The sequence below is a fragment of the Phoxinus phoxinus genome (assembly GCF_949152265.1).
Source record: "Phoxinus phoxinus genome assembly, chromosome: 3".
Lineage (NCBI taxonomy): Eukaryota > Metazoa > Chordata > Actinopteri > Cypriniformes > Leuciscidae > Phoxinus > Phoxinus phoxinus.
In genome coordinates this window covers 37,791,925-37,808,687 of record NC_136878.1, presented here as the reverse complement: position 1 = coordinate 37,808,687, position 16,763 = coordinate 37,791,925, and the positions used below count along the sequence as shown (strand labels likewise).

General features: G+C 40.0%; 1 protein-coding gene across 6 annotated transcripts in view; it reads left to right on the top strand.

Annotated features, from left to right (window-relative positions):
• Nucleotides 1–16,763, top strand: part of kcmf1 (potassium channel modulatory factor 1) — a 36,851-nt gene continuing 20,088 nt past the window's right edge. For 2 of the 6 annotated variants that reach the window (XR_013796995.1, XM_079608159.1), the window contains exon 1: nt 1–292. Coding sequence is in view for 2 of the 6 variants with exons in the window: in XM_079608159.1 (XP_079464285.1) it covers nt 277–292 (16 nt within the window). In the remaining 4 variants the exon portion in view is untranslated. Of the gene's footprint in view, nt 293–2,387; nt 2,530–16,763 lie in introns of all 6 variants that reach the window. The other 4 variants (XR_013796994.1, XR_013796997.1, XR_013796996.1 and 1 more) reach the window with 3 other exon arrangements.

The window sequence follows — 16,763 nt, the reverse complement described above, 5'->3', positions numbered from 1 at the left end:
GAGTTTACCGCCCTTCAAACACCACAGAAGAAGAAGCAGATGAGTCCTGCGCCCCCTGCCGGCAGACCTCGCCCGCACCCGGTCCATCTCTCACACACACATTCGCTTGATGACAGACGGGGAGGGGGAAGCGGAGAGAAGTAAGCCCCGGATCCATCTTCAAGAGAGAAAATAGGAAAGAAAGACCGCGTCCCACTTTTATTTCGTTTTTAGCGGCACCTTTCCGACTCATAGACGTTAGGGAGCCCGAGGAGGGGCTGTGTCACTGTCTGTAGGATGTCCCGACATGAAGGTAGGTGCGAAAAAACCGCCGATCGCTGCGTCGTTGGCTTGAATTGTAGGCCAGTGCTCACCCGCGGGTTGCCATGTTTTCAATTCAAATGCACTGGGAAAGACTCATCATGGCGGCCGCCGTGAATTTTGCAACCTTTTATGTACTTACACCGCATCGTTAGCGCTAAGGGCGTTTTCCTGAAGCCGCTTGGTGTGATATTGAGCTGGGCCTGTTTGCTAGGCCGGGCCTTCTGCGGCTTCCTCAGCCGCGGGAGTGAGTGCGAGTGTGTTCCCGCAGGTAGTCCGTGGAGAGGTCAGGGCTTCGGTTAGGCCTGTTTTAAGAAACTTAATTTTAAAGCTTTCTACTGTAAGTTACCCAGCACTGCTAGAATGACGACTGAAGGCCAGTATTCTGCTGGGTAAGCGGTTGTAGAGCTTCGTCAGACCGCCCTGGAGCTCATGTTAGGGAGTATGTGTGTGTGAGAGCCGTCTTGAGTCATGTCATGTTTCAGGCCAGCACAAGTGAATGACTTGCACGTCTGGATTTAGCATTAGCTGGTGTCAGTGAAGCCATAGCTGTGATTGCTTGCGAATAGTACTCTTATTATTTCTGGAAACACGTTTATATTCTAGCTCCCTTTGTGAAGACATTCAGTATTTAGTCAAACCAGTATGTTTGGAATCAAGGAAGAGATTCAGCATTAAAGTTATGGCTTGATCATGTGGCTTCAGACACATTTGTCCTTTTAAAAGTCGACAGAGCCTCAACGAGGACTGTCATTGCAGCGATACTTCAAAAATTAATAACATGCAAATGACGTTACATTAAAATATCGCGTTGGGTCTATATATATATATATATATATATATATATATATATATATATATATATGTATATATATATATATAATTAACGTTATATATATTATTTATGCTATAAGCATAGGTCATTACCACTGTATTAGCTTAATCTTTTTTGACATGGTAATACCATGTTTTTGGACATTCTGCAGTACAATGGTATTTGCATGTTTTTGGACATGTACCGTTGGTATCTTCACGGTGCTTTTTGTAATGGGAATGTTAAAGGGGGATAAAAAAAACTTGTCATGTTTTGTGTGCTTCTCTTTTTATTTGAAAACTGGGTATGTATGGTATTACCAAAATTCATTTTTGATATACTATATGGTACTTCAAAGAATACTTTGATAGTTTATATCCCAAAAAAAAACACAGTGTTCCCTACATATCAGATTATAGTACATTTTATTATTCATATTTTTTTTTATGTTTGAATCAAACCAAAATCTTAGTAACTAAATGTGAGTTATTTGAAGTATAATCTATAAGTGCTTGCTATTTATGTCTGTCTCAACCTAGTGAGCTGCCTATCTAGACAGCATGTCTGTGCATCATCAAATGTGCCTTTGGTTCCCAAATATGCTGTCTTTGGGTTGGTGGCAGCTCACTAGATCTCGAGACAGCGGATGTCACCTGCCTGTGAATGAAGACTGCTTACACATGCGTCTAGTTTCTCTGCAAACAGCACATGGTGCTTGAGAGTAGCTTCCAATGGGAGAATCCTCAGAATCCTAGTGATAACTGACACCTCAGATAATAATTATTATTTTATCTGGATTGGTTATAGTTTGGCAGCTGCTCTTTGATTCAAGCACAGTAGCAGTTTCGTTCTGACGTTTGAAAAGAGGATCTGGATTAGGCTATGTAATTAATGCTCAATTTTTTTCATCTCAGGTATATTAAATACAGTAGGCATTTCAGATATCCAAACTTAAGGAGTCCCCTTGGGTTATTAACGCATTTTCAGTTTTTTGTAGTCATTATTTTACAAAGATGTCATTTTTTTCCTCTTTTTTAAATGTATTTTTAGGATAACTTTAGTTTCAACATGGGGGGTGTTAAGTTGTATCCATATTTCACATCACCTAAATGATCTTTGATCCACATAGAAACAAAGCCCATCGGTAAAATGCAGAAATAAAGCCTAACTATTAATTATCGTCTTCCGCATATAGGCTAGGTCATTAGAACAAAAATAAAAAACAACAAAATTGTGTCCAAACATGAACTTATTCTGATTTTCTATGACACAGAGTTCAGTGGTTTCGACAATTAGGACTGCCTGAATGCCCGGGTCAGCGAGAAAGACGCGTTGATACAGTTGACAGAATTAAACGGATGACAGTTGATGCTTGAACGGACAAAGACACACAATGTTATTTCAAAATATACTTGGTGAGTATCCTAGTAAATACAGTAGGTTATGTCTTAATTGAACGTAAACATTTGAGAAGGAAATCGTATATGTTAGGCTATCATTATATTGGATCCGTGCGGTCGCTCTTAAAGTGACAGCAGCCTAATAGCTCTCTGTAGTTAATTTTGATTAAACCACAAAAGACAAAGCATAAAACACTGCTCTTTACTGAATAGCTTCTGTAGCTTTAACAAAGATTAACCTATATTTAATTTATACAGCAAAGACTATGCAGTGTTATTTTTCATTTCATAATTTAATTTCTATTCCTGAATACTACTGTTAGACTTAAAAAATGTTTTTTTTTTTAATTTGTGTCTTTGTTCTGTTGTTGATTTGTGCTATTGCTTGCAAACATTTTTGTTTTGTTATTATTGTATTAATGACTGTTCATTTGCCGTTAATAAAGTTTGGAGTTTTGTTAGTTAAAGGAACATGCTGACTTTTTGGGACTTTAGTTTATTCACCGTACCCCCCAGAGTTAGATAAGTCCAGGCATACCCTTTTCATCTCCGTGCGTGCCGTAACTCTGTCTGACGCACCGCCTAGCTTAGCACAAAGACTGGAGGTAAACGCCTCCAGCTAGCATACTGCTCCCAATAAGTGACAAAATAGCGGCAACATTTTTTTGTATAGTCACAGCGTGTACAAATAACAAGGTCACATGAGACACAGCCATCTTCTAACCGTATACATACTGGGAACTATATTCTCAGAAGGCGAAGCACTGCTACTTGGGCGGAGTGATTAGCGCAACACTCTGCTCCTCACCACGGGGCTTCTCAGGTGCTGCGAGCAAATAACTCCACAGAAGTAGAAATGCTTCGCCTCCTGAGAATACATTGCCCAGTATGTTTATGGTTAGAAGATGGCTTCATGTGACCTTGTTATTTGTACACGCTGTGACTGTACAAATCACAACATGTAAATAGGAAAATGTTGGTGTTATTTTGTCTCTTATTGGGAGCAGTATGCTAGCTGGAGCTGTTTACCTCCAGTCTTTGTGCTATGCTAAGCTAGGCTAGCGGTGGGTGCGTCAGACAGAGTTACAGCACGGACGGAGATGAAAAGGGTATGTATGAACTTATCTAACTCCATAGGCCTATATGGTGAATAAGCTAAAGTCCCAAAAAGTCGTCGTGTTCCTTTTAAGCTGGTAGTTTTTGGTATGGAAATTGCAAACAAGAATTGTAAAATTTCACTGATATGTAAACTTTTCATGTCATAACTACCTTATTTATTAGACGTTTTTTTTATGTCCTGCCAAAGATTTATTTGATCATTTAATGTGATGATATCTGCTGTAGCGGTTAGGGGTGCACGATATATCGAATCAATATCGTTATCACGATATCATGTTGCCCGATATTATATCGAAAGTCTCGCGATAATTTTGCGCTATTTTGTTTATTATGCGTCCGACATGCACCTCTCGAAAAATACACTTCGCTTGGTAGCGTTGCATTTCCCCCGACTCATTTCCTGGTTCTCCTTCTCCATAAACAACATGCAATCTAGGAGAGGGTTAACTTTTCATGACAGATTTCCCACAGTGGTCAGAAAGAAGCCACTTTGTTTCTCTCAATATGACTCTAGTCGCTACTCGCTCCAAAGCTAAACGCCGTCACTCTCTCACTTCTCCCTCGCTCTGCCACACAGTCCCCACACACACACACTTGCCGGCTCGACCCACACACCAGCGCACTAGTATAAACATCAGGCCACCTGTCCACTTCATGTGTTTTCTCAGATCGTATAGCTATCTGATTGATCAAAACGATTCCATTTACACCTGGTCACATAAATGTGTTTTTGCAAAACGGATATAAATCGGATCTTCAATTCCCGCGCTATATGCAGATTTAATGGAGTCCACGTCACCGAAAGCAACAGTTATGAGCTGCATTTTATTGATCGTCAGCTAAAATTTCAAAATCAAAGACCGCAATAAGAGAGAGCGGCAACAGCCCTGGTAAGATCATTTAATTTCTTTACTTTTAATGAAGATGATTGTGTGTGTTAAGCGTCTGCAACTTACTTTCACTTTGATTTGCGATAGTTTTGCACGTTGGCTTGATGAATCGATGCTCAGCTTCGGTGATGCGTGCTGCAGTAGCGTCGTCATATCTGGCTATAACATGACATATAGCCTATAACACGCTCTCACACATTACAATTTTAGCATTTTTGTTTGGAGTAAAATTTACATGTGGTTTCAACAACCAGATGCACTTGTCCAGTTTCGTCTGGAATGCGGCCCAGACCTCCAGAAGTGGTTTGAGCGATCGGAATTGAAATATCGAAATTAATATCAATATCGCAATATTCATTATCGATATCGCAATATTACATTTTGTCAATATCGTGCACCCCTAGTAGCGGTACTCGCTGATAGGCGACTGCTTTGAAACGCTCCCGTGAGTGTATAATCGCACTGTAAAGTGTCAAAGGTTTCTATTTACTACGCATTTTTGCGGCGTTGCACAATGTAGCCAATCACAGACATATCTGTTGAGTGCATGAGCAAAATGACCTATTAGATGCGTTTGAGTTAGTCAGAATTCAATATGACAGATTTTTTGTTCTGCATGCTCGTGCTCAAATCCAACATAAACAACAATTAACAACATAAACACGATGACAATAAGAGATTCATATCACAGCGTAGACCACTTATAACGGGACTTTTCACAAGAGCGTAGCTTTGTGTTCATTGCGTTTGTTTTAGATGCCATCTGGGGTCATATTTGGCCTTGGTAGTACATTTTTACTTTTATAATGGCAGCAACTGCAATGTGATAAGACACAGATTTATTATGTTTGTATATTACACAAAATAATAAAATAAACAACAATTCTAGAGGATTTCCAGGAGGCGTGTCTCGCGTTCTTTAACTGTCCGCCTGGAAACAAAGCCATCATGACGCCAAACTCCCTCATGGAAGAAGAAAGCCGCCGCGTTTACAACTGTGACAGTGAGCGCTTATTAGGATCAACTGAACGCTGGATTTTCAAAAGCATGTGAAGTTTGCAGCGCCATTGCAGTAAAGTTCCGCAGCAAGTTCTTGAATGAATAATTTATTAGATGCACGCCCGTCTGTTATCGTAGGGACATGAACTTTACATTTTCACGCCCCTAAACATGACGCAGTACAAAACGAACTGCTAGGTTGCTTTACATGTCAGTCAGACGGCCTCTGGGCGGTCCTTGGCCAATGAAGCTGCAATGGAGTCCAGACCTTCTGCCGTCTGTCTAGTGAGACTAAAACATGTGAGACTAGTGTAACATGTCTATGGAAACCACAACACCACTTACATTTGTACGTTTGTCAGATGCCCCCCCCTGCTGTCAATTTTATTGATGAGTTTTGATCATTGAATGACTAAAGACATGATGTCTTATGTGATTGATCTCACATAAAGCAAAATTTGGATTTGTGGTTTGGGAGCCTGAGATGGTAGCAGATGAATCAAGAGTGTTGTTCTGTCTGTGCAGTGCAAAATAAATGATAAACTAGTCACTCAGGATCCATTTCCCTGTCACCATGCTCATCACAGTGCTTCATCTTGGTCATGGCACCAGTGTCACTGGTTGAATTTTGCTCTGAGTGAGAACTGAACTTGCAACCTTTGTAATGGGAAATAAGAAAGTGAATGAAGAAAGGCCCTCAAGCTCACAGCCATGGTGCTGCTTAGATTCTCTCAGAAAACGTGTCCAATACAGTGCAGAAAGGTTCTTGACATTATTTTTGCACTGTTGTTAACCTTACTTGACAGGTCTTGTGGTGCTTGATAGGGTAAGTTGCTGTGATTGTATTTTAGGTGATTTAATGACATCTAGATCAAATGTCATCTGGCAACATGTGAAACAGAGCAGCTCGCCACACAACTAGGGCATTATAAGTAGAGTTCGTCCGATTGATCGGTTTTGGCAGCAATCGGTTATCTGCAAAAATCCATATGAAAGTTTTTGCGTCTTGCTGGAGTGGCTGAGAAAGGTCCGCTGTCATTATACTGTACGAAAGTGGTAATGGAAAAACAGCGATACAGCCTGATTAGTAAACTTAAAAAGGCGATTATTTAATTAAATAAGTGAAGGAGTTGGCTTAAAAAAAAAACGAGTGAAGGAGACGCGCTGAATGAAAATGCAGTACACATTCACTCTCTGAAAGCAGATGCCGCTGATTTTTTCCGAAAAACCAGTTCAGCATAAATCCTGGATTTCCCACGGTTTTGACATCTCGGTTAGGTTCATTTCGGTGAGGTGGTACATTTTACAAAACATGTAAACTGCACATAAGGCAGTTTTTACATTAAAGGACAAGTTCGGTATTTTACACTTAAAGCCCTGTTAACAGATCGTATCTGATGAAATAGAACGGTTAAGATTAAACTTTGGACAGATGCTGCTGTCGCGAGAATTTTAGGTTTATATCGCTTTCCCCCCTCACCCCCACAATGGTTGTCTATGGCCACTGGAAGATTCCTTCCTAAAACACATTAAACTTTCGTTTACAAAGACGTGAAACTCACCGAGTGGTCAGGGGTGTTCACTGATACGGTCCCAAAAAAAATCGCTGAAAAAGATGCATTCCAACAGGTTTTATCGTAGTTTTTGTCCAACTCCATGACTTGTATTGAATGTGCTGTGTGAGGTGCGGTATTACTCCGCCGCTTGAGTGTCTATTATTCAAGCTCTCAACGGAAGAATCACGGGTGTGACACGTTTGGCAAAATAGGTCCTAAATAAACCTAAAATTCTCGCGACAGCAGCATGTGTCCAAATTTTAATCTTAACCGTTCTATTTCATCAGATACGATCTGTAAACAGGGCTTTAAGTGTAAAATACCGAACTTGTCCTTTAACATATGTTTTTACTCTAATTTATTATTGAAATATAATCATTTACACAGTTGCTGTCATTTTCATGACAGATATGTTAAACATACATTAAATAATCAAGATATCATTAACAGGTTAAGTAAAATATAATATATGGTAATAGTGCATTTATTTAGTGAAAGAGTTTATTTCTTTAGCAAACCAACAAGCTCTGGACACTGAATGACTTGCCTGAGGTAAATATAAAGCTATGTGAAAAACTAGGCTAAGCTTTTTATTGATGTATTTCCGCTGTTGAAACACTGATTGAGCGATTACACGAGTTATGATGCCTTTCAGTAAGTATACTGTATCTCAACATACCTTCAGGTGTCCATTTATGTTTATTCTATAAGTGAGGAAGAGATGATCACGTTTACCCGCGCACTGCGCTGCCGCTTGAAATGAGGATTCTAGTACAGTGATCTGTCACACCACATCAAAGAGCGCCAAAACGGCATTTAAAGGGCACCTATTATGACATTTAAAATGTTCCTAATGTTGTTTTGGGAGTCCCCAACAACAGTTTTACGTGCATGCAATGTCAAAAAACACTTTTGTTTTCGTATAATATGCATTTATTTTTACCTGATTTGCTCACCGACTCCCAAATGATTCGTTCAACGACTCGTTTTTCCAAACCCCTCCTTTGCGCGACGCTAATCTGCGATTGGTCAGATGACCCAGCAGTGTTTACAGAGATAATACTTATTGTTTAACACGGAGTACAATGATGCTTTTATCAATTAAATCGTGTTATAATAATGATTATAGTCCACTGCTTTGTAGTTTGTAGTAAAAAACTAAAAATAAGATAAAGAATGTAATGTTATGTTAGCGAGCATAGCCCAGAGATCATATTGTAAAAGCACAATCAGTCTTTGTTTGCGTTAGCCCGATGCATAAACATAACGTAAAAAAAAAAAAAAATGCAGTTACGTTACTACGAGGTATTACTCTATTCTTTAAGACAACTCCGAAAACAACGACAAACACTTCACATCTCAATACAATTGTCACTGAAGACCTAGAAGCTAAACGGTGCTTACACAACAAACAAAATAATTATTAAGCATGCTACATAAAACATAAAAGCAACAATTATTAATAACACTTACAGGTTGTGATACGGAGGAGGAAGCTGATGCAAATACACTTAGAAATGAACCTTCCTTCAATATCAGCCAGCTCGCGAATCCAAGTTTGATTGCATTTAAAAAGCAATCGTCTTCAAAATGGCGCGAGCAAAGCACAAGGCTCGGACTATACTTCTGTGGTATAGTTGTATATATGAATTGTAGCCACTTAGTCTTCAAATGCTTCTCCTTGGGCAGATGAAAAAAGTTGGCTTTTGAGTCGCACTTCAGAACACAGCGTCTCGTCGCCATGATATTTTCCCTGGCCTTGGAGCGCAATAAGTGGGCGTATCATATTCAAATAACTTGACAAGTTGACGTCATCTAGTCAGAGAAAAAGCTTCGGTCTTCTAACGATTCATAAAAATGACTCTGAGTCGACTCTTACTTTTGAAAGACAATAACTTTATATACGGTGCACTTTCATATTTCAAACTTTGCAGGATGTTTTTGTTCACTTAGATCTATGTTACACACTACATGAAAGGTAGAATTCAAAATTCCATAATAGGTGCCCTTTAATGTTTGAATTTCGTGATTAATACACAGAATTTGAAAGATTACACCTTGCTTATTATCGAAAGTAACAAAACACTGAGCTTATTGCGATTACATGTGTTTAATGGTATCGTGGGTGGTGTATCTGGGTTTTTCGGTTCGGTTCTAATATCGTTACAACCCTAATCATGAGACACCTCAGCATTTATATTACAAATGTCACTGATTCTTCTGAAATCTGAATACAGATCTATGCTTGTTTGTGCCTACAACCTAATCAATCATGTACAGTTCACAGTGCTTATGTAATTATGTTGTGTTGTATAAAACAGTTTTTACTCGCACAGGAACTTTAAATTATGTGTTTTCGTTAACCGCATGTATTTCGAGGAAGTAAAGATAAAGACTTAAATGTTGGTTAAATGAAAAATTGGGCTAGCTCAACAATAGGCTATGTACAAATAACATTTAATTAAATAATTATACTTGATTATAACTGTCGCAACGAGCAAGATGATGGTAAAAACAGGTAAAACATTTTAATATAATTAAGGTTCAATTTAATAATAGTGTATTGTGGTCATAGTTATTTTATGTTTTATTGTGTTTTTTCCCTGTGACCCAGTTTCCCAGTAGGGCTGTGCGATATTGAAGAAAAATGCGATATGCGATATCTTGCTAAATAATGCGATATTCGATATGCGATACGATATTCATTTTTCTCAAATCAATTAAAATTGTATTAAGAGAAATCATATAACCAAAATTTCAAATTATTTAGGGGAAAGAAATCACTACAACTTTTGAAAGTGAACAACAGCAGTTTTTTTTATGTTGCATTAACACAAATTACATTTTAACATTACATTTCCCGACTGTGGCGATCGGAACCATATCCTTTGCCAGATAGCGTGTAATGGCCTTGGTTATCTCACTATGACGGCGGGAACTTACAGGATATGGTGTTATGCTTTCGAAGCTTGATGATATGGATTGTTGCTTGGGTTGGTGAACGAGGGTTGATTCACCTGAGCTTGAAGATTTTTCTGCCGAGCATTGCTGATACAAATCGTTGTGCTTTGCTTTGAGGTGACTGAACAGATTTGAAGTGTTTCCCGTTTTCGTTGCTACACGAGATTTACATGTTTTACATATAACTTCAGTCTGCATGTGGTCATCTCTTTTAAATCCAAAAAACTGCCATATCTTTGAGCTGCTTCTTCGTTTTGGCACTAAATCGTCGGCAGCAGCTGCGGATGTCTCAGGCTGGCTCATTTTATCATATTAGTTTGCTATGAGCGCGTCACTCACTGCGTGCTGGCTTGTTGATGGTCAGACGTCAGAGCAGTGAGCACGCGGGCGCTATGCGCACGCACACACACAACTAACGTCCGCATGTCGGATGATCTGTGTCGTAAAACTATATAGCTTTGTATTATTTTGTTCATTTATCGCAAATCATTACGATATGCATATCGCGATATGCGAATTTGCGATATTTCGATATTTTCGATATATCGCACAGCCCTATTTCCCAGTGTGTCTGGTTAGTCATTTAGTTCACTTGTTGTCTCAGTTACGCATTATTTTCACATCTGCATAGTTGACAATTACAGCATTTCACTAGAATTGTAATGAAAAACTTGTTTCCCCTCAAAAGAAAAGCTCACATGGTTATCTCTTTCAAGAATAGTAATTAGGAGGACAAAGCTAATTATGAAAGTTTCATTCATTCATTTTTTTTGTGCATTTGTTTTACAATATGTGGCTATTACTGTCATAGGAATAATATTAGGCCTATAACATTATTGTTATTATGTAGTGTTATGTAGACTAAGAGACTATATTACAACTAAAAAGAGGTTTGAGTGCCCTTTTTAAGTTTAGGTACAAGTCAATGCACAAACATATATCTTTATTCAATTTGCACACTATGGGTTGGAGCTCTTAATTTTGAACTCTCAAAGTGCACTAGATTGATGAGTTTAACTTTAACATTTAATTCAATTGAATTTGAATTTAACCATAACGGTGTTTATTTTGCTGCGTTTTCTTTTTATTTGTTTTTCCCCTCTGTCACCATGGACCTTCCCCATGTCCAGTAACTGTGTCTGGAGCAGGGAGACTGTGTATTTTACATCAGCCTGGGTGAGCGTTCCAAGGTACGCCATCCAGCGGGCGGTCCTAAAGAGGATTTTTCCGCATTCATAATAATAATAATAATAATTTGTTACATTTAAATAGCGCTTTTTCTGAGACCTCAAAGCACTTTACATGGAAGGGAGGAATCTCCTCTACCACCACCAATGTGCAGCATCCACTTGGATGATGCGACGGCAGCCATATTGCGCCAGAACGCCCACCACACACCTGCTTACTGGTGGTGAGGAGACAGTGATGAAGCCATGGGGTATATGGTATATGGGGTATAATCAGTATATGGGGATGATTAGGAGGCCATGATAGACAGAGGCTAAGGGGCAAATTTGTCCAGGATGCCAATTAATGCCATTAATAGAGTGGGTGCTGGTGAATAGCAACTCACCATTCACCATCGGCCCTGCTGAGGATGACATCGTCACCAGCCCCACTGCGGCATCGGCAGAGGCCTCCACCACCAACAAGCGACTCGATGGAGATGTTGCATGTGCCCACTACAGACTGTGTACGGTCTACACTGTGTAGACTGGCCTGCCGCGATGGACTAGCCCGAACCTAGGAAGAGGCTGAAAGAAACATCGCCCCGAAGCCTGTATCACAGCTAGCATTTGACCAGGTCCGCGAGCCAGCAACACCGCAGATCGCAGAGGGAGTGTTAGTGGAGTTTGTCGGCATGGAGGGAAGCCTCACCCACAACTAGGGTTGGGTACCGAAACCCGGTACCGATATGGAACCGGTACCGATATGGAACCGGTACCTACCGGTACCCATTGACTTTCACAGTATTTTTTTTTTCCTACTATGAAGTCAATGGGACCAGTTAACTGTTTGGTTACTGACTTACTTCAAAATATCTTCATTTGTTTTCAGCAGAAGAAAGAAATCCATACAGGTTTGAAACAACTATCCCTATTGAACCAACCCTTTTAAATCCAGAGAAATCAGCTAGTTTAACCAGGACACTGAACATGTCCGTACATTTGCCGGTCAATGTTATCATATCTGCGTTTCCCTCAATTTCTAGTTTTACTTTTGTAGAAACCATGGAATCCCCAGACAATTAAATATATTATGTTTTTTATTAGACAGGTGAGATACATTTGGATATATCAATCAACAGAAAATGAATAATTGTTATATAGCTCAATACGGTTAGTCTTGTTGTTTGCATCACTTGTTTTCTTGATTTACCATTTGAGTCGGAAACGTTGAGAACCACTAGCATGCATTATTGTTTGACGTTGTCAATAGGGGTGTAACGTTACGCTAAAATCACGGTTCAGTACGTACCTCGGTTTTAAAGTCACGGTTCGGTTAATTTTCGGTACAGTAATGGAAAAATGCAAAACATTAAACTGCTGGTTGTTTACTATAAACTTTTTTTTTAACAATTTGATTACACTATTTTAAACACAATTTTTAAATATAGCTGCAAGCAGCGATTACGGGCCCAAGCCGGTGGCACCGCCACCCTGGTGCCTTTAGTTACACTAAAGGCACCGAGGTGGCGGTGCCACCGGCTTGGGCCCTCCATCGCTGCTTGCAGCTATATTTATTTATATATATATATATATATATATATATATATATATATATATATATATATAAAAAGCCGCCACCCCGTTGCCTTTCGGGTTCCTGTGCACGACGGGCAATAACGTAACCCCGCTTTGACTGTCGAGAAGAAGTCTGCTTTAGAGCTTGTATCAGTGTGAGTCTTTCTGCTTCCCTCCAAACACACACAGAAAAGGGGGGGGGCTGTCTGTGTGTGTGCCCTCTCTCCCTCCCCTCCCCCCCACTCCACACACACACACACACACACACACACACACAGAGAGAGAATGGCAGGGGGAACTCTGTCAGAGAGAGACAAAACCACATTCAAACCAAAATATCTGACTTCCTGTTGGTCGGAGCTAATGACTGTAAATGAGAAAGTTGTCCGGATCGATAAGCACAATATACAGACCGAGTTTTGTGACTGTAGGTAAAAATAACCCACCCACTTTAGTCAAAAGTATCTTGAAAGTAACACACTTCCTGCTGCCAGTTGGTGGCGCTATAACTTTGACTCACAATAGTCACATCCATGTGATCGCCCTCTTACAACAAACACACTGCTGAAGTTTCATCCAGATCAATTAATGTATGAAGACGTTATAACACATTGTGTTTTTCTTTTCTCGCCATAAATTCGTTTCCTCGCCACGGCCAAACCGTTCGAGATATCAAAAATCCGTCCGCAATTTAGCGTCCTCAATGTCTTGACTTCATGCTGACCGAGTTTGGTGGCGATAGGATAATTTTTCTTGGAGGAGTATATCAAATTCCAGGGGCATGCATTTTCATACAGCCCATAATAGCCGACTTCCTGTTGGACTGGCGTAAAACTTAGAGCACGAAAGTTGTTCGGCCCGATTAAATCTATATGTGTACCGAGTTTCATATTATTACATGCAAACGTGTTTGATATATGGACCAAGTTTTCGGACCACGTTCAAGGGGGCGCTGTTGAGCTCCCCTGCCACGCCCGGGTACCAGCTTCAGGCCAGCCCTGATGGCCGCAGGTTCTGACCTGTGTGCAAAGTTTCAAGAGTTTTCGAGCACGTTAAGGGCCCCAAAAGTGCCCGAGAAGTCCCACACAGCAGAGAAAGGGTTAAAATAAAGCCCCCCTCCTCTCTCACACACACAGACACTGAGAGAGACTGGCAAAATTCCCATCAAATCACATTCAAACCAAAATATCTGACTTCCTGTTGGTCGGAGCTAATGACTGTAAATTAGAAAGTTGTCCGGCTCGTGGAGATAAATATAGATACCGTTTTTTGTTACTGTAGGTAAAACTAATACCCCCTTTTTGACTAAAGGTGGCGCTACTGAGCCCCTTACCACGCCCATTTCTGAAACTTTGCACAAGTGTACTAGGCAATAAATGTAAAGTGTCTGTCGAGTTTCATGCAATTTCAAGTATGCTAAGAGTCTCAAAAACTTTAAAAAAGAATATTAAAGTTTGATGCGTTGCCATGGCAACAGTATTTAAGATATCAATAATCCTTTCACAGGTCTACATCTGCCGTGTGTTTACATTATACAGATGAAGTTTGAAGCAAATCGGTAAAAATAAGAGGGTGATTTCAAAGCATTTTGAAAGTGACACACTTCCTGCTGCCAGTTGGTGGCGCTATAACTTTGACTCACAATAGTCACATCCATGTGATCGGCCTCTTACTCACTGTAAGTGAACACACTGCTGAAGTTTCATCAAGATCAGTTAATGTATGAGGATGTTATAACACACTTCCTGTTTCCAATATTCGCCATAAATTTGTTTCCTCGCCACGGCCAAACCGTTCGAGATATCAAAAATCCCCTCGCAATTTATCATCCTCCATGTCTTGGCTTCATGCACACCGAGTTGCGTGGTCATCCGATGAATTCTTTAGGAGAAGTGTTTCAAATGCCAGAACATGCGTTTCCATACAACCCATAATAACCGACTTCCTGTTGGACTGGCGTAAAACTTAGAGCACGAAAGTTGTTCGGCCCGATGAGATCTATATGTGTACCGAGTTTCATATTATTACATGCAAGCGTGTTTGAGATATGGACATGTTTTTGAATCCCATTCCAGGGGGCGCTGGCGAGCCCCCCTGCCACGCCCGGGTCCCAGCTTCAGTCCGGCTCTAATGGCCGCGGGTTCTGACATTTGTGCAAAGTTTCAAGAGTTTTTGAGCACGTTAAGGCCCCCAAAAGTGCCCAAAAGGTAGTAAAATAATAATAATAATAATAATTAAAGCTGCAAGCAGCATTTATCGGTGTTCAAGCAGTTAAGGCTTTTAAGCACATTAACGTTAAAAGACATTAAGATTTATTTAGCAAGCATTTAACCACTGACATAATAGATGGAAAAACACCATTTACAGCCAATACAGGCAATTTACCATAGGAAATATATGGTTTAAAAGCTTTTTAACAGTTATAGCGCCACCTGTTGTCCGATCTCCATGAAATTTCGCATGCTTGTTAATTATGTTATTGCACATATGCTCACCAATTTTTGTGAAATTCCGAGTTTTTATTTAGGATTTATAGGCTTTTGAGTGTATTTTGACACACCCCTTTTCTAAACGAGCCAATTATAGCCATGCGCAAAATGCAAAAGTTCAACTTTTTTTTGATAATTATTGATCTAGAGAGTCCAGAGAATTGTCCTAGACTGGTCTGGTTCCGATCGGGCGAAAAACCAGGGACTAGTTCGCAAAAGTAGGTTTTTAACGTAATTGCGAATATTTAATGAACGATTCGATTGACAGCATTAGTTCTAGAGGCAAAGTTGTTCAGAATGAGGAGATCTATCAAATGATATGTATATTGTGGGGATGTGTGCAACACCACGTGATTACAGAGCCGTAAAACTCGTTAGCGCCAACTAGTGGCCGATTTCTTTCAAAACTCTTACAGACCTCTTTGGCCACGTGTTGAACATGCCCGACGAGTTTCGTTCCGATTGGCCTTCGTTAACCTTGTCTAATAGGTGCTTAAACTTCATTGGCCAATGGCGGCCATTTTTTTTTTAGATACGCCAATATCCTTCTAGACATACATGGGGCCTTGGGCCAAGACACTGCATACCAAATTTCAAGTCAATCGGACAAACGGTCAGGTGTTTATACGTTTTTTCTGTGTTTTAGCGCCACCATATGGCCAATCGACGCGTTTTTTTTATCGTGACCTCAGATTGACCTCGTACACATGTGTACCAAGTTTGGTGAAGTTATCTCATTTACTACTTGAGTTATAGGCGTTTTAGTAAAATAGGCTCCTCCCACAACGTTCATTTTGCGCCCCCTAGCGACCGTGAATCGATAATTCAACTTTTTTTCGATGATTATTAATCATCAGACTCCAAAGAACATTTCTGCACTGGTTTGGTTCCGATCGGGCAAAAAACCAGGGACTAGTTTGCAAAAGTAGGTTTTTGACAAAATTCAAAATGGCGGAAAATCTATCATGGCGGAAATGAAATCGGAGATATACGTTTTTTTCTTCAGGTGACCAGCTTTCCAATGATATAAGACACTTGAGTCTACGACATACGGTCTAGGAGTTATAAGCAGTTTCGCGCAATTGGTTGCTATAGCGCCACCTATGGGCCAATCGGGGTCATACTTTGATAACCTCTCCTCGATTTTTGTACTACCCACTGGCAAAGTTTCAAGTCTCTAGCACTTACGGTTTGGGCTGCACGATGCGTTTTACGGCGGAAGAATAAGAATAATAAAAATCAGTACAATTACAATAGGTTTTCAGCACTTCGTGCTTGAACACCTAATAATAAAGAAGAAGAAGAAGAAGAATAATCCTTAGAAAAACAATAGGGCCTTCGCCTTTTCAAGGCTTGGGCCCTAATTAAATATAATAAATAATATATATATAAAATAAAAGAATAAGAGATAAAATACTGCTGCAAAGTTCTCCACTAAATTAAATACTCTCAAACCAATATTGGCCATGGCGCTAGCTAGCGTGCCGTGAG